Here is a 19,405-nt window from a genome sequence, read left to right as displayed (position 1 = left end):
TTTCAGTGACTCAAATTACTGTTAAAATTATTTTAAGAGCCAATAAAATTTTCAGAAAGGATAAACACGAGAGAGAGAGAGAGAGAGAGAGAGAGAGAGAGAGAGAGAGAGAGGGAGAGATTGAGAGAGAATGCACGTGTGAGAGTGGGAGAGCGAGTGTGTGTGTATACAGAGCTTAAGGTGCTTACTTTGCATGCAACCAACCGAGGTTGGATCCCCAGCACCATATATGGTATCTCAAGCACCACCAGGAATAATCCCTCAGTACAGAGCAAGGAATAAACCATGAGCACTGCCAGGCATAGCATATTACACAATCACCCCAAAAGGAAAGATAATTTTGAAGCAGAGTTCACAAGAAGGACTTAATTTTTGAGGAGTTGATTAAGAGATTGCTAAAAAAGAGGCCTGGGCATGTGACTCAGTGGTAGAGCACCTGCTTTGTATAAATGAGAGTCAGGTCAGAGCCCCAACCTGGCACTGCCATTGTGATCCCCAGTACTGTGACCAAATGAGTAACAGCAACAGAAATAAGGTTGACACAATCAGCTCTTGGGTAGATGCCAAGAGGTTGAATTGTTGGGTCTTATGGGAGCTCAATTCTTAGAGATTTTTCCAATACTGTTTTTTATTAAGATGTAACCAGACAATATTCTTACTAAAACTGGTAAGGTGCCAGGCAGTCATTCTATTTCATGTGTTTATGGTGCCAGGGATTGAATTCAGGCCCTCACATATATAAGTGCTCTTTTAATGGGCTACATCCTAGCCCCTTGAATGATCCTCCTTATAGTAGAGGACAAGATAAACTATTGAGGAAGAACAAATGGGATTTAGAATAATAAAGCAACAAAGAGGATTTGAAATATCATCACTAAAGTAATGAAATAAGGAAAAACAGAGGAAGCTGCATCTGGTTTTATATGATGACTCTAAGATTGAATGGTAGACGCTAATATATTTATTGAGAATAAAAACGTTAACCAGTTCTATCAAATTATTGGGAAAGTAGGGAGCTGGAGCTATAGTACAGAGGGTAGGGCATTTGTCTTGCACTCGGCCGTCCCGGGTTCGATCCCCAGCATCCCAGGAGTAATTCTGGAGTGCAGAGCAGGGAGAACCCCTGAGCACCACCAGGTATAACCCAAAAGAAAAAAAAATATTATGAAAGTAGATGCATGTGAAAAGAGAAAAGAATACTATGTACTAGATATATATGCTCACTCTTCACTTACATCACATCATCTTGTTTAATCCTATAAAACTGAGACCAAGAGACAGAACAAGGGTTAAGGTGATTATCTTTAAGGCAGCAGACCCCAGTTCAAACCTCAGCCCTCATGGTCCCCTAAGCAATCAATCCCACACAATTGAAAAACACAGGTTCAAATCTACTTTGTAGACAAGAAAATGATTCAGCAAAGTATGAATTAAAGGAGGGACAAGCTCTGGGATAACACTTTCCAAGACTACTGTGATGTCTTGGGCTTCAAACTGCAGCGGTGAAACAGATTCTCTTTTTTTTTTTTAACTGTGTGTCTTTTTCTTTCTTTTTTCTTTCTTTTTTTTTATTAGTGAAACACCATGAGGTACAGTTGTAGACTTACAAACTTTCCTGCTTAGGTTTCAGTTATACAATGATCAAGTACCCAAGTACCCATCCCTCCACCAGTGCCCATTCTCCTCCACCAATGAACCCAGTAGCCCTCCCAACCCCCATCCCCCCACCCCACCCCACCCCACCTCTGTGGCAGGGCATTCCCTTTTGCTCTCTCTTTCCTTGGTGAAATAGATTCTTAAAGAGATACCCAATAGGAATATTGCACAGAAAAGAAGGGGGGGGGGGGGGAACTCATTTCCTAAAAATTATCCACCAGAGGAAAAATAACCATGGTGTCTCCAATCATTGTTCTGTCTCGTGAGTCAAATTAGATCAGTGGCCAGAAATCAGGATTGCATTCCCAGGATGGACATTTTTACCTTATGACCCTGATACTCCACACAGGCACATGTGTGTATATGTAGGAAATTCGCTGACTTTTATTGTTATAACCCCAACTGATTCCTTTTATTTTTATTTCTCACTGGTACAGATAAAATTGATTCGGTTGGCAGTGATCTCAGTTTAGAAAACATGATATTTTCCTCATTGAAATTTAAAAAAAAAATGCCGCTTGCCGCAAAATTTCCTTAATTTATAAGACAAGTTAGGGTTGGAGAGATAGTACAATGGGTTAGTTCTTGCCTTGCACGTGGCGGATCCCTGTTTGTTTCCTGCAGCCCATATGGTCCCCACAAGCCCAGCAGGAGTGATCCCTAGGTATATGGCCCAACACCAAAACAAACGAGAGAAAAATAAAAGCAGTGTTATTTTCCAAATTGTGCACTGTGGGAGGCTCTGCTGTTTTGTAGTGACTCAGAGGGTCTGTGCCATGCTCGTTCCAAAGAAGTCATGCAGATAAATGCGGCAAAGACGTTGAGTTCCCTCTGTTAAGAAGTCTGTTTATTCCAAACTTCTTTGACCACAAAGTTCTTTTCATCACATCCCTATTTTGAAAGACATTTGGGAAACGCAAAGAAAACTTACGTGATTTGAAAACTAAAAAATTCTAAGCCTTGTTGCTTTATGATCCATTTAGCATCTTAGAGCAAGCATTTCAGATGCTAAGATTTTCCTGAACCGTTGCAATGCAAGAATCGCTCAGCACTATTCTGGTTCTGGGGAAGGAAAAGAGGTTCCTGCTGTCTCAGTTGTCTCAGCACCAAATAAAGTGTTTCAGGATCCGTTTAGCGTTTGAGACACTTGACACATTTCATCTCAGGATCTTACTAGTACGAGAAAGGTTTGGAGGTTGTTTGGTTGAAAAGAAGCATATGTCACATGAACAAAGTATCTCTTTGATATTTTGAAAGAAATATCATTTGTGTCACTCCTGTTGGAAAATAGTCTTTTTGCTGAGAATGAAAACTGTCACAATTATGTCAAATTTCAACTGTCAAACTAAAAGTCAAGTAAGATAGAGGAAAAACGTATTTTGAAATTAACTTAGCTAAATAAAATATGAAAGAAGTAAGCAAATATAAGCAAGTTGGATCCATTTGCTAGAAACGCAGTTTCTACATTCAAAGAGCAAAGAAGTTGAGTAAACTTACAGTGAGGGAAAAAAAAATAACTTAGCTAGTAATTGAGCAAGTGAATTCCAACTTCAGATAAAGATCATGTTCCGCTCTGGAAAGAAAGATGGCGGCCGCATGGGAGCCTTGTGGACAGCAGGTTTGAGCCGGGGGTGGGAACGGCAGGGACCTCATGGGAAGGGTGGCGTAACGGGCCGTCCTTCACGCCCGACCGAGGTCGCCAGCTGCCCCCCACGAGCGGCTCTCCGGCACGGCCACAACTCCAGAGCACAGAAACCAATCTCTTAACTATCTAACTTTTAATAGAAATACTTCCAGGGTTAATAAGTAAAACAGCAGAAATCCAAAACCGCGCGGCCGCTATTGCGGCCGTGCGACATCATTTTATTCTTAAACCAAGCTGTAGAAAGCAAATCATTTCACACGCTGTTTCAGCATATCTGATTGGGGCGGGGGTCGTAAACTCTAAACAATAATTGTGCATCTTCTATCGAAACAATGTATCTAGTCAAAGTAGATAGAGTATTAACTAGAACTCATCTGCCTCACAGGAATTGGGAGGGGTGGGAGGTGGGGTTCTATTGGGGTTCACGGTTAAAAATAAGTATTGGTAAAGGGAAATGTGTGATACTTACATGACTGAGACCTAAACCCGAAAGCTCTGTAACTTTTCCCACAGTGATTCAATAAAAAAATAAATTATAAAAAAAAAAGATCATGTTCCATGCATAATCTATACCAGGTACTAAGAATGACTATTCACAGAATCTCAGCTACTTGCAGTATCTTAGCCACTCACAATTACACTGTGTCCAATTGCAAATCCAGTTCTCAGAGATACAGTGAACTGCTTTGAGCTTGTGTACTTTTCATACATGTATTAATTCATAGAACTACTTTCTCCCACCATCATATTCCACTTGGTTCAACTTCTTCAGGAAAATTTCTCAGGTTCTATTTTGCTGCTTCATCCCAATGTATCTTTCTCTCATTTTCTAAGTTCCTTATACATCAAGTCCTTCCCTCTATCACTGAATTCGGCATGTTATGTGAATCACATTTTTGTGGTACCTCTTCTTCCAACCAGATTTATGAGTTTACTTGAGAACAAGAACTATGCCTTGACCACCTTTTGATCTTCTGTAGTTTGTTAGTGGTGCATAATAGATGCTTGATAAACGTTAGAATGAAAGTTCCAGAATGCTGTCTTTGCTCTAATTGCATGCTAAGGGGTGCCAGACCCATTCCTGATAATTCAATACCACTTAAATGTTGAATACTATACAAGGAACTTCAGATAAAAGAGAAAAAACAGTCTTAACGTTCTGAAGCCTATATAATTCCCTGTAATAGGTGTAAGCTAGAATGACTGTCAACATAATTTGAAATAAGATGAATGAGATCAACTAATTTTACCTGATTGGATTACAGAATCATTGTAATCTAATTCAATTGACCTGTAATAAAATACTGATTGGAAGTGGCTTTGGAATCAGATTACTTTGAATCACAGTTTGTGAATGTCATCTGGAGCAGTTTGCTAACTAATATCTCTGATCTTTGGTTGTTTTTTCCTTATTTTTTGTACCTTATTTTTTTAATTTAAATTTTTATTGTGTTCATCTTTTATGAATACAATAGGTATTCATAACAAGGGCTGGATCGATAGCACAGCAGTAGGGCGTCTGCCTTGCACGCAGTCAATATGGCTGACCCGAGTTCGATTCCTCTGCCCCTCTCGAGAGCCCGGCAAGCTACCGAGAGTATCTCGCCCGCACGGCAGAGCCTGGCAAGCTCCCCGTGACATATTCGATATGCCAAACACAGTAACAACAAAGTCTCCAATGGAGACGTTACTGGGCCCGCTCGAGCAAATCGATGATCAACGGGAGGGCCTTTACTTACTTTACTTTACTTCATCTTTTAAATTTTAGATTAGGCATTGTGATTTACAATATTGCTACTGTCAGGGTTTCATGCATAAAACATTCCAATACCACAGTCACCATCATTATCCAGCCCCCCTTCCCCACCTCAGGGATGTGCTTCCTGCTAAAGACTAGAGGACCCATTTCTGTTGCCTTTGGTCTTCCTTATTTCCTTATTGTTTCTTTATATACCACCCGTGAAGGAGATCACTCTGTATCTGTCCCTCTCCTGACTAACTTCACTCAACATGATACTCTCCAGGTCCGTCCACGGAATAACAATTCACATGATTTCATCTATTCTTCTGAGTAGTGTTCCATTGCATCTGTGTACTATAGTTTCTTTATCCAGGCATCCGTTCTTGGACACCAAGGTTGTTTTCAGATTTGGGCTAGTGTGCAGAGCGCTGGAATGAACATAGGAATGCAGATGTATTTTTTGAATAGAGTTTTTAGACCCTTGGTGTAAATGACAAGAAATGGAATTGCTGGATCACATGGACGATTAATTCCTAGTTTTTTGAGGAGTTTCCATAATCCAAGACACACTGTAGTCAAAATGACCCAGTGCAATGTGAGTTGTCTTGCTACTGGGTCAGTGCAGGTGAGGTTTGCTGCCTGCTGACGTCACAGGGCTTAATTCTGAATGGGAGACAGAGCCCCTTCCTTCTGCTCAGCTCCCAGCATCCTCCGCGCCAACCTGCACTTCATAACCAGGCCTGTGGTACGGTTCTTGCCTGACCTTTCAGCTGTTCCGCCTCTGTGATAGTACTTGTGGAGTGATGTGTGCATGAAAAGTATCAGCAACATTAATATTTATCCAGTATCTCAGTAACAGTAAAGTAAAAGTAAACAGTGGTTTAAAAAATAAATCTTAAAAACGGCTCTGTAGGGCTGGAGCAATAGTCCAACGAGTAGGGCGTTTGCCTTGCACAGGGCCGACCTGGGTTCTATTCCCAGGATCCCATGTGTTACCCTGAGCACCACCAGGAGTGATTCCCGAGTGCTGAAACCAGGAGTAACCCCTGAGCATTGCCGGGTGTGACCCAAAAAAGCCAAAAAAAAAAAAAGGACTCTGTGGCATAAACAGTGGAAATGATATTAGATTTTAAAAAGTCAGCGGACCCATCCCTTGGAACTTTACTGTATAGTGCCAATCTTCAGCTTAATTCAACCTAAGACTTAAGTTCTTTTCACCTGGAATAAAGGGATATTGCTGTTCATTCCATCACCAATATGCATGGTAAGTATTAAGGGTAAAATTCTCTTTTTCATAAAGCTAAGACAGAGCTTTATTTTCCTACTTAACAGCTTTCTAAGCACTTTTCCCAGCTGATTGAAATATGTTAAACCTGATTATCATTTCTTGACTAGGTGGTTGTTAATGTCCTCTTCAGCTGAATAAAGTAATTTAAACAAATACATACAAAATCTTCAGATAGTAAAATGTGTATCTGCTACTAAATTTTTGAATTTGACGGAATTCTTTTTTATTTCTTGAAATATTAACACTCAGTTCTAAGTCATGTATAGGTCCATGTTGATTGAGGTCTAATAAGGTAACAATAATTAAAACACACTTATCTTAAAGTTACTCTGAATTTAATGTTGCAAAGGGGATTCCTACATATTAAAATATTAACCATGTTTGGTTTTCATTTAATTTCAGATCTGAAAATTCACCTCCAGACCACTGATTATGGCAACTTCTTGGCCAATCAAACGAATCCTCTTACTGTTTCCAAAATTGACACTGAGATGAGGAAAAAACTTTGCATGGAATTTGAATATTTACGGAATCATTCTCTGGAGCCCCTAAGCACATTTTTCAACTACATGACGTAAGTGATAACTGAAAGTCCCCAATGTTATTATACAAATATCCCCTAACAGTTAAAGTGGAGTATTAAGACTTCTATTGTTTGTAACTTTAAATACATTCAAATTTTAGTAACTACAAATAGTAAACTAATAGGAAACTTAACATCCTAGTTTTACTATTTGAAAATAGTTTTCTACACTAGATCTTAGCCAAAAGGCTGAGAAATGAAAGATGAGTAAAAAGAGGCTGTTAAAATCTCAGGGTTAGGAGGAATAGAGATGTTACTGGCTCCTGCTTGAGTAAATCGACGAACAATGGGATGACAGTGATACAGTGAAAATAGTTTTCATTATTTATATATGAATTTTTAAAGGTGTTGGTAACCTCTTATAAACCAGTACTTTCTGTATTCATTTTACTTTATCTTATTTTTTTAATTGAATCACTGTGAGACACAAAGTTACAAGGTTATTCAAAATTGGGTTTATCATGGTACGGATTACTACAGTTTGCAATACAGATACTGAAAGATTGTCATGTATATCCCTTTACCTACTTTCACCACTCAGTTCTTATCCAGAGGGATCATTTCTAACTATCATTGCCTTACTGATCTCTTCTCTATCCTGTTTTCATTTTAAAACATGTTAAGTGGGGCTAATGCTTAAAGTATTCTAACTGTTGGACTGAAGGCAAATATGTGACATTTTTGGATTACAAAATGAGGTTAAAATATTGCAGATTGTTCCTAAGACTACATCTACTTTTTCATGATTTCTTCTTGTAATAGTTCAAGTGGCTTCTCTGTAAACACACAAAAAACGGGTGGGCTAAGGGGACGGCATCGACCTTTCTCTTCTGCCGCCCTTGTTCGGTAGACTCTGGCCAGCCGTTTCCCACTCCAGGGAGGTCGATGGCGATGGTCAGGTGAAGGAAGGAAATGAGGGCCAGGCTGGTTGGTCTTAGCAGCACTTTATTACATGCAAGAAATGTATGTCATGGAGGCCTCAGGAGTCCTCAAGCCCCCGTACCCTGAGAGAGCACCCCCTTATATACATCATGGTACCTTTAAAGGGCCAATATAGTGATGTCATCAAAAGGAGTTACAGAAAGAACATTGAAGCAGCAAACTATACATTGTTTCTTTACATCCGCAGGCCAGTAATCTTGGCCTTACCTTTTACAAGCTACTTGGAATAGCACATCAAAGACCAGTCTGCTAGAGCTTGGAGTCTACATCTCAAAGATCAGCCTGCCTGGAGCCAGGCATCTACAGTCCCAAGATCAGGCCTTGCTTAGCACCTGAGATCTGCTTACCTAAGACCAGCTAGGTTCCTGTGAGATAAGGGAAACTGCTTCAATATACTGAAATCATTTACTGAAGGCAGTTTGAAGGGGGAGAAAAGTTCAGTCTCATTCAAGCTAGTCAGGACACACAGGAAAACTGCTTCTAGGACAGATTCTCATTCAGCAGATCAACCCACACTAGAACAGAATTCCCTGGATGTTTTTCTCCTCTCCTTGTCCGACCAACATATAAACATAAATAATATAAATCATTTTGTATGGACACAGTAAGAAATACTTTAAGTTTATAGAATTGCTCTCCCAGGACCATCCCAATCTCAGACTGCAGTGCTCAGGCCAGATGTCTTTCCTATTCTTAGCATCAGGGTCCTAGTTTCGTCGTTACTTTTGGATCATAACAACATTTGCCTATAGTCAAACTCTTAACTTATAGTTAAGAATCGTGGCACCTTGGCCTGGCCCATCGCGATGCCAGGGTAGCACATAACTTACCGGCTTGCCCTGGTTCCATCCAGTCCCACGTCGGGACCCTGCCCTTGGGGTGCTAGGAAGTGTGGGCAACTGAGGCTTAGGTTGAGAAAGCAGATGCCCAGAAGTGAATAATATTCAAACCCAATTAAGTCCTAAGTTATAAAGCATAATATTAATTGTCTTCCTGTATCTATACAAAAAGGCCATTGTATTAAAGTAAACTATTCAAAAGACATAAGGAGAGGAGAAAGGCAATATTAACTTACAGTACAGCTTCAGTGTCTAAGAAGGACGAGACCTTACAAATTGGTTGGGGAAGAGAGCACAAGGAAGTAGTTACAGACAAACAAAAGTAATGGGAATGACTCGGTAGTACTGTGATGGGTGTAGCCTGATAAACCTAAGCTCCTTGTACTCCAAAAGCCTTTCCAGTTGCATATATTTTCTTAAATTTTTATCCTTCTCTATCACCAGTGTTCCAATCTTTCAATATAAAGGCCTGTTAGTCTAAAAATATCCCTTTTAATTTCTACCCAATGAGTAAATTTTGTTTGTATTAATTTAGTTGAATTCTATCCTGTGCTTACAACAGACTCTCCAGTTTTCTTAATGTACAAGTGTGAATAAATGTCTGCGGTTGATGACCTCTTACCTGTTACACTTCAGATGTAATATTCAGCGTTATGAATATTAGATTCAGAACAAAGCCTGTTTCAGGAAGATTTAACATAAAATACATGTCTTTCGGCCAAAGATATAGTACAGTGATAAGGTACTTGTCTTGCACACAGCAAAATCTGATTCAAGCTGCTTTCCTTAAGGTCCCCCAAGTCTGCAGGAGTGATCCCTGAGGCCAGAGTCAGGAGTCAAATCTGAGCACCACTGGGTGTGGCCCCAAAATAAAAATTTATATATATATATGTATGCATAAATGTATATGCCTTTGTCCCACATGTCTTCTTCTACCTACTCTTTTGCTCTCCCCACAAAGCAACTACTTACTTTTTTTTTTCTGGTTAGCCTCAGGGGAGGCGGAAGAGACAGACACCTTTTCCCTCCCGTTGGGGGGTGGGGCATGGCACCGTGGTTTAACGCATAGTCCATTCACATTTCTACCACAAGCTGCTGGATTCTGAATTAGGTCTGTGTGCCTCTGGGGCCATGGCCATTCTGGAGGGCCACGCATCAGGGGCAACTCATCGCCTTGGTAGGGCGTTGACACTCAACCTATCCTACCCCACATTTCCAATGGATACATATTAAATCATACTCCTATTATCACACTCCTATTTTTCTTTCCTCATGAAACGGTTATATAACTTTTTCTCATTTACAAAAAATGTGATATCTAATTTTCTCATTAAAAATAGCTTCTTACTATCTAGCTCATAAATTATTTTCAAAATACAATTCTAGTACTGGAAAGTAGTAAATCAAAGGAATGTCCTTTATAATTTTGAAAATTTATCCTAAATTGAACTTAGCAGAAGTAGTACAAGTGTTCAACTCACCATTCTCAAATATTTTTCGTTATTCTCAATGTTATTATGCCAATCTGAAAGGTTAAAAATTATGTATCAAAATAAATAAATAATTAAATAAGAAAAAAAAGAAAAAAAGAAAAACCTTTAGAGGAAGTGATGTATATAACATGTGTAATGTATTAGGCAAATTCTCTCATGTTATATGCACTACATGATGGAAAATATCCATAAAACCATTTTTGTATGTAAAATGAGACATATAAAATTATACATTAAACACACCAAAGGTTATAAAATTTCCATCTAGAAAAAGTACATAGAATTTTTAAGGAACAAAGACCAATTAAAGTTAAATAAGAATTACTATAAAATTATCATTTTAAAGGAAAAAAATTTAGGGGGCCAAAGATACAGTATAGGGGTTAAGGTGTTTGCTGTGCACGTGGCTTCACATAAAGTCCCCTGAGCATTACAGTATTTCTAAAAATGAAATGGTAATGTATTAATTCTAAAATACATTAAGTGGGGAATAAGTTTGAAAACCATTCTTATGGATAATTTTAATATTATGCATTTGAAAAATTACCTATAATAAAACATGTATTCAGTTTGAAAAATAAACTGTTAAAAAAATATCTGCTGTAGTTTATCTTTGTTAGCAAGTTTCTACATCATTTAACATTTGTCATATATATTTGCTATCTGACTAAAACCTTTTATCTATTTTTTCACTTGATATATATTTTTTATTGCTAATAAGAAAAGATTGTGAATTCAGAAACTTAAAGCCCAGACCCCAGAGTGATGGCTCAAAGGGCTGTGTCTGTGGCAGTCACCCCCATCCCCCACCCCAACCCCACACATATACACCGCAGGACTGGGAAGATAGCTCTAGAGTTGGGTAGATGCTTTGCAAGCATAAGCCCCGGGTTCCATTCCACACACCACAGGTCTTCAGAGCCTTGCCAGGAGCGAACCTAAACACAGCACTGAAGTTGTGCTTCTGGCACCAGCATGTGTATCACCCAAACCAATCCAACAAACGTTTCTCCATCAAAGTGTCTGATCATGGTGTCCACAACTTTTCCACTTGGAAGTCAACTTTCACAATCATTCCCATGCTTTTCTCTCCACAGCTGTTATACAAGAGCAGGAAGTTCAACTGAACCCAAATCTAGGCCTTCTCAATCAATTCATCGCTTATCCCACCTGTGTTGGCTCGTAAGCACCCAACGGCTCTCGAGGTGTCTCATTTTAACAAAAGAGGCACAGTGTGGGAATGTGCTCCACCCCTTGAAGCTATTATTCTTGTTGCTCTTCCAGAACATTTTTGAATCAGGTGTGCATCTCAGCATGATGAACTTCTTCTCCCACGTAGAATTAACTTCCTATCCTATTAGGAAATGCCTCGAGAACATGATAGGAATGAGTAAATCAACCCTGAGGTAGCAAGCTTACCCTATAAACATATATAGTCTAAATTTAGGTTGATAGAATAAATACAAGCTGGGTATTGTACGTTTTGGTGACATAATTACTGTATATGCGAAACTTGTTTTGAAAATCTAGAATAGATATTTTTAAATGCTTAATAACAGGAAGATTTGGAGATGTTGTATACTGTAATTATACACAATTGTGTGAGACAAAAGAATGAATCCAGTAGCATTTTCGAAGACAGTAGTTAAGATAGCCCAGTGGTTTTATTTTTCTTGTCTTCGATTCAATACTTTCCAGCAGCATTTCAAAAACTCCTTGCTTTTGAGGTTAGCCAATTTAAAAAATAACCTTTCAATGTTCAAAATATATTACTTCAGGGGCTTTAAATTTCCTTAACGTAGGTTATCCAAGGAAATACAATATTCAATATTTATATAGTAAGATCAAGCACAAATCATAGCTTAAGGGCAGTACACTGGAGAACTCATTAAAGATTTCCTCATAAAAACTAATCAAAGTCCCCAACTGTCTCAGTGAAGTATTATGAGCCTTCTGCTACATGGTACTGCAGTGTAGACTGTAACGAAAGCCACTGTATTGTACCTTGGGGGACTTGTACATCTTAGTTTGCAGTAAGATCTTAAATGCAGTTATTTTAATACTACAAGTCGGAAAGACTTGAGCAAGTCAACTAAGCTGGTTACTTCATTACTTGTTAGTCAAAAACCAAATAGCTGGGGCTGGAGAGATAGTACAGAGGGTAAGGTGCTTGCCTTGCATGTAGCTGATCCATATTTTGGGGGGTTGGGTATTTTTTCCCCTAACATCAGTCCTTTCACCAGTGTACATTTCCCACCAACAATGCTCCCAGTCTCTCCACCACCTCTCCCCACCTCAATGGCAGGCACTTTTCTCCTCTCTCTCTCTCTCTCTCTCTCTCTCTCTCTCTCTCTCTCTCTCTCTCTCTCTCTCTCTCCCCCCTCCCTTCTCTTTCTCTACCTCTCCCCACTCACCTCTTTTTTTTGGGCATTATGGTTTGCAATACATATACTGAAAGGTTATCATGCATACAAATTTACCTACTTTCAACAGTCAATTCTTGTCCAGAGAGATCATTTCCACCTTACAGTGGTCATACTGGTCTCTTCTCTATCCCTTATCCTACCCAGTTTTGATCCCTGGAACTGTACCTGGTTCCCCTGATCACTGCCAGGAGTAATCTCTGAGCTCAAATCTGGGAATCTCCTGAACACAGCTGAGTCTGACCCTTAAACTAATAAAAACCAAACAGTCTAATTCTGAGAATTAAGAACTCACATTCTGATGGGAGAAAACAGATGTAAGCACAAATCCAGGAAAAATAAGACAGAGTTAAGCTCCAGTTAGAATAGAAACTTGAACATTCCATGGGAGGTGGTGAAGGATGGAGCAACTAATTCTGATTTCAAAAGATTTAGCAGAGGAAGTAGAATTTGAAGCCGCATTTAAACTATATATCAGATAGAAGAAGTAGGGTGTCAGTAAAGCATAAAGAGGTTTTGTATCTGGAGATGTTGATAAAGATAAACTTCTCAGAAAGGGTGTTAGAATTTGCATGCATGTGATGCTACAGACTTAGTGGTTCCCACCTGTCAGAAGCATGTTCTCTTAGAAAAGGCAGATGATCAAGTGATTGTACACATCTGGGCCTATATGACCTAAGATAATCCAGCATCTCCATGGTAGAGTTCTCAGGATTATTATACACAGGGTCTTTGTTAAATAATTGAAAACTATTATTATCTCCTGGTTCATAATTAGCGATGAGTGCTAAAATCCTTCTCTACCAAATAAGTGATGAAAAGGCCACATCTGATGACTTCAGATTGCATTCCAATTTTTGTTTGTTTTTACTTTTCAACTGCCTTGAAAAGTTGAGGGTACTTATCTGACATATTTTTAAAATATGACCCAGTTATTTTTGTGAAAGATGTATTGAGGGGATGAAACTTGAAATAGAGAAAATATAGAGACGCTAAATTTAAAGACTGACTGGAAATAAGAAAATCAGAAAGACGCAGATGGACCAGAATACATTTGGACTTAACATTTTTATTTAACAGTTTTGTTGTGTTTCATTTTATTTTTGTTTTGTTTGGGGACCAAGCCTGGCTGACTCAGGACTTAGTCCTGGCTCTGTGCCCAGAGATCATTCCTGATGATGCTTGGGGGACCACTTGGGGTGCCAGGGATTGAACCTGGGTCAGCAGGGAATCTATTCCTCGTGATTCTGAGCTAAGGAAAAAGAAAATTTGCCATATTAAACATTCATGTTTGGGGGCCGAATAGATAGTAAAGGAATGAAGACGCTTTCATGCTACCAGGCCCAGTTCAATCCTCAGCATTTGCTTATGGTGCCCTGAGCACCAGCAGGAGTGATCTCTAAGCACAGCTAGTGTTGCCCACCTCTCCCCCCAAATAAACAAAAAGAAATAAAATTTGGGGTTCTTTTTTCCTGATTAAAAGAACTACAGTTGACTGTACTGTCACTGTCACTGTCCTCCCGTTGTTCATCGATTTTGCTTGAGCGGGCCCAGTTACATTGTGAGACGTGTTACTGTGTTTGGCATATCGAATACGTCACAGGTAGTATTGCCAGGCTTTGCCATGCAGGTGAGATACTCTCAGTAGCTTGCCGGGCTCTCCGAGAGGGGCGGAGTTGACTGTACAATACAAAAAAAAATTTCTAAACAAACACCATTAATCTCATCATTTAACATTTCCCTGAGTCTTTTTCTTTAATTCTACAATACAATAACGACCTTTGTCATGAAATTTTAATTTTTTAAAATTTGTATCAGCCTCTTCCCATGTGGAAAAGAAATATAAGTAATTTTTAAAAATCACTTATTGGAGCGAGCACTCAGCCGAAGAGAAGGACAACATGGAGGGTGGGATCCACAGATCCCGAAGGAAAAAAAAAAAAAACCAGGTTCCAAAAAGAGCCGAGATCATCGGGAAGTCCCAGATGGGGAACGATAGGACCATCAAGATCTGGAACACATTTTAATAACACTGTAAGTCCAAAATAATAAATGATTTTTATAAAGTCTTCAAAGAAAAATCACTTATTGGAGCAGGCTAGGTAGCTCATCAGACAGAGCACATCCTTATTGTTTGTTTGATTTTATTTTGTGTGTGTTACACCCAGTGATGCACAGGGGTTACTCCTGGCTCTGCACTCAGGAACCACTCCTGGCAGTGCTCAGGGGACCATATGGGATGTTGGGAATCAAACCCGGGTCTGCTGCATGAAAGGCAAATGCCCTACCTGCTGTGCTATAGCTCCAGTCCCAAGTACATCCTTGTTATGCAGGAGGCCAGGTTGGATCCAGAGCAGGGCAGGGTCCCCCAGAGCACTGACACAGGCAACTCCTGCTTACAGAGCCATGAGTAACTCCCTGAGCACTGCTGGGGATAGCTCACAAAATTTAAAAAATTACATTTAAGGTAAATATTTAAAAATCCCCAGCTCTCCATGTAGTCATAAGCTTTTAGATACGTTGAGTCTTGTGTCATTCATGCCTTAAAGTCTGCATAGTATTTGCTAAGTTTCTGATTTTAGTAATTACATTTCCAGTAATGTGAGAAGGAATACTTCATATCACTATACATTTGTTACTTTTAGCTTCTGAACCAGTAAGTTCTTCTGAGATCTTTTTGTTGCCTTGGAGAGGGAGAGACAGGTAGAGAGTATCTTTCTGAAACCTTAATAGTTGCACTGTCTTAAAGAGATTTATCTTTAAAGATTTGATGGGGAGCCAAAGTAGAGAAAGTATATTTCAACATAGCTGCTGATAAGACTTTCGATATTTACAACTCTCAAGTATTTTGTAAATTAAAAATAACATTAGTGCTATTCTGCAAACGTAGTCTATTTTGAATAGAATTATGCTTATTATGTTTATTTATTTTATCAATATACTGACTACTATGAGTGGAAATTTATGTTTGAATCTAAGATTAGAGAAAAACTAAATATAGACTTTGTTATTATCTACAATATACCAACTGTGGGATTGTAAAAAAAAGTTTCTTAGTCATTTAAAACCTTGGTTTCCACATCTATAATAATAATAGTTATATACAATATAAAATTATGAGTTTAATTTGAAAACAAGACCAGCAACATATTTTGCAAGACCTCGTGCAAAGTGAAAGAATGTTTAGAGCAACAATAGAGATTTAGACAAGTGTGGGTCCCTGTGTAATTATATGCTTGCATAACCACGCAACTGACTTATTGGAGAAGTTCATTCATATGCAATACATAAATATACCCACTCACATTATATCTGCTCCCCAAACATGTTCTTCCCTCTATGTGTATGTTAGAGCACACGATTCAGCTGTGAAAGTGAGGAAAGGTAGGGCCAAAGCCGTAGTCCAGTGGGGAGGGCATTTTCCTTGCACGAGGTCAACCCGGGTTCGGTTCCCAGCATCCCATATGGTCCCTGGAGCACCGTCAGGAGTAACCCCTGAACATAGCCGGGTGAGACCCAAAAAGAAAAAAAAAAAAAGCGAGGAAAGATTATGTAAAGGAGGGGATACCCAAGCTGGGGCTTGAAGAATGAAAAAGAAATCTGTAGACCAAACCAGCAGCAAGAGCAGAAACACCGACTGCTGGAACGCTGATGCTACACAGGATTAGCAAAGGTCATGTTTCAGGGCAGCGAATGTTAGGGAGGGCTGGAACAATAGAGCAGCACAGAGCAGCGGGGAAGGCGTTTGCCTTGCACGTGACCGGCCCGGGTTCGATCCCCGGCATCCCATATGCACGCCCCTCCCCCGTAGTTTCTGAGTGCAGAGCCAGGTATAACCCCTGAGTATCGCCGGGTGTGACCCAAAAAACATAAAAGAAGAATTTTAGTGAGGGCTGGAGAGGCTGGGATCACTACCCCATCACTACAGCAGCTCTCTGCGTGTAGGATCCCAGTCAGGGTCAAGGCTTTTATGTTCTTTCTAGGGTTTTGTTGGGTTTCTGGGCGCTTTGGTGATGACTGTGCACATTAAAACCATGGGTGTTAAAACGTAAGCGAGTGACTTAAACTATAATGTATATTGCATTCTGGACTGAGGTGCACATGGGTGTTAAAACGTAAGCGAGTGACTTAAACTATAATGTATATTGCATTCTGGACTGAGGTGCACATGAACCCTCCACCTAGGCATCACTGAACCACCAGGGGGCATGGTTGAGTCTATTCACCTGTTCTCCAGAATCTTTCATGGCTCCTTTGACAGTTGTTCAGTAAAGGAGACTTGAATCTGCTTCATAGTCTGAAGAGGCTGACATCTGCCCTGGGACAGATCCGAATAGCCACTATCCTAATTTTAATTAACAGTATCTTATTTAGGTTAAAAGAATCTCATGGTTCATTTTTATTACAATGAATTAAGTGCTCACCTAATTACTTTATATGTATTAAGTTTATTTAATTTTTAATAACTCAATGAGGTGGCACAAGTTCTATTTAATGGCTTTTCCATTTATTTTCAGGAATAAGCAAACAAATATTAAGTAAAAACTATGCTTCAGTAAATATTTCCCAATATCCAGAGGTAGCCGGGGCTGGAGCAATAGATAGCACAGTGGGTAGGGCGTTTGCCTTGCACGCGGCTGACCGGGCCGATCCGAGTTCGATTCCTCTGCCCTCTTGGAGAGCCCGGCAAGCTACTGAGAGTATCTCGCCCATATGGCAAAGCCTGGCAAGCTACCTGTGGCGTATTTGATATGCCAAACATGGTAACAAGTGTCGCAATGGAGACGTTACTGGGCCTGCTTGAGCAAATCCGATGAACAACGGGAATGACAGTGACAGTGACAGTGATCCAGAGGTAGCCAATCATAAATTTCATGTATATCTTCCCAATTTTTATGCCAAATGTTATCTATATTTAAATAAAACCAAAATATGTGAACAGGTATACATGCATAGTTTGTTTTAGAGCAGTAAGCTCATATATGCATGATAGCAGTTTGTCCTTTTTTTTTTTTTTTGAGGTTACAAACTAAATTTTAGAGCATTTATTTATTAGGGTTTTTTTGTATTGCATACCCATATGAATTAAATTTCCATCATTAATAATAATAACTTGTGTTCATATGTTGCCAGTTCTTTAAGATAACACTGCATTATGCCTTATCTTTATTGTTTTTTAATTGTATCACTTGTATCACTTGTCATCCTGTTGTTCGTTCCTGTCACATGCTAGTGTAGCCCAATGTCATCTGCTCACTCCAGAACATGAAGAGCCTCAAACCGTTCATTCAGGGTTTTGACGCAGAAGTCCAACCATCTCGTAGGTGGGCGGCCAGGTGTTCTTTTGACGTCCCCTGGAATCCAGTCAGTAACAGCTCTAGTCCAGCAGTCGTCTCCAAATAGCATTACGTGTCTGGCCCATCGATATGCCAAAAACAGTAACAATTTTTTAATTAATTTTTAAATGAATCTCAGAGATATGCACATTTACAAAGTTGTTCATGATTGGATTTCAGTCATATGATGTTCCAACACCCATCCCTTTACCAGTGTACTACTTATCTCACCACGAATGGTTTCCCTCCTCCACGTCCCACCCTTGGCCTTCCACTATGGCAAGCACTCTCTCTCTCTCTCTCTCTCTCTCTCTCTCTCTCTCTCTCTCTCTCATTGTGGGTCTTATGTTTTGCATTACAGATAATGGAAGGTTATTAGATACATCCCTTTACCTATTTACCTGTTTTACGCACTCAGTTCCTGTCCAAAATGACCATTTTCCAACTATTACTGTCAGGTTGGTCCCTTCTCTATCCTAACTTCACCCCCCCACACACACACACACTCTTATGGCAAGCTTCCAACCATTCATTAGTCTTCCTAGACCCTGTTTACCCTGACCTTGGATACTGATCTCATACTATATACCAAAAATGTGTGCAGTCATTCTATACCTGTCCCTCTCCTTCTGACTCACTTCCCTCAGCATGATACTCTCATGTCCATCCATTTATAAGCACATTTCATGATTTCATTCTTCCTAAAAGCTGTTGCGTAGTATTCCTTTGTATAGATGTACCTTGGTTTCTTTATCCATTCATCTGTTCTTGAGCTCTTGGGTTGCTTCCAGATTCTGGCTATTGTGAATAATGAGAGAGTGGACTGTCTTCATGCAATCTTTTAAAAGCTTTCTACATAAGTATATATCAGTCTAGCTTATTTCAAACATATATCATATATTGTAGTGTGTATTACATAACTTAATTTTACATAATTTAATTAATCCTTCATCTTTTTCCAATTAAGTTATTTCTTTGCTAGTTTAAGTTATATTCTGGAGCCAAGAAGATAGCTGAGTGGAGAGAGTGCATGTTTTGCATTCAGAAAGCCCAGGTTTGAGCATCCCCTGAGCACTAGCCTGGAGTAGTCCCTGAGCATCACTGGCTGTGGAGGTGTGGTCCCCATCACCTCCCAATCTGGTAATACTACAGTAGACATCATAATCTGTAAGCCTTTGCTTTCGTGTACCAGTGTATCCCTCATATAGATTTCCAGAAGTAAAATTGCTTTGTCAACAGTTGTGCAGGTTTAGATTTTGACAGATCTTAGCAGAGTTCTCTCTCATACTACAATAATGTAGGGAAGTTTTGGTTTTCTCCTATTCTCTCAGCTGTGTGTGTGGTTTTCCACTTGCTTTGGGGAAGAAATAAATAAGATCCTTTGAGCCTGTGGTGACTAGTGTATAAATATGCATAGATGAGATCCACTCACCGTTGTTCTTGGCTGTTTATTGAACAG

At 39.5% G+C, this 19,405-nt stretch overlaps 1 protein-coding gene across 1 annotated transcript in view; it reads left to right on the top strand.

Annotated features, from left to right (window-relative positions):
• ATP6V0D2 (ATPase H+ transporting V0 subunit d2) overlaps positions 1 to 19,405 on the top strand; it is a 57,265-nt gene that overhangs the window by 10,561 nt on the left and 27,299 nt on the right. The window contains exon 2 of the mRNA XM_056112092.1: positions 6,733 to 6,904. Coding sequence (XP_055968067.1) covers positions 6,733 to 6,904 — 172 coding nt within the window. The remainder of the gene's footprint in view (positions 1 to 6,732; positions 6,905 to 19,405) is intronic.

The sequence above is a fragment of the Sorex fumeus genome, unplaced genomic scaffold (genome assembly GCF_029834395.1).
Source record: "Sorex fumeus unplaced genomic scaffold, SorFum_2.1 ptg000002l, whole genome shotgun sequence".
NCBI lineage: Eukaryota > Metazoa > Chordata > Mammalia > Eulipotyphla > Soricidae > Sorex > Sorex fumeus.
Note: the sequence above shows the minus strand (reverse complement) of the source record. Positions and strands in the feature narration are given on the sequence as shown.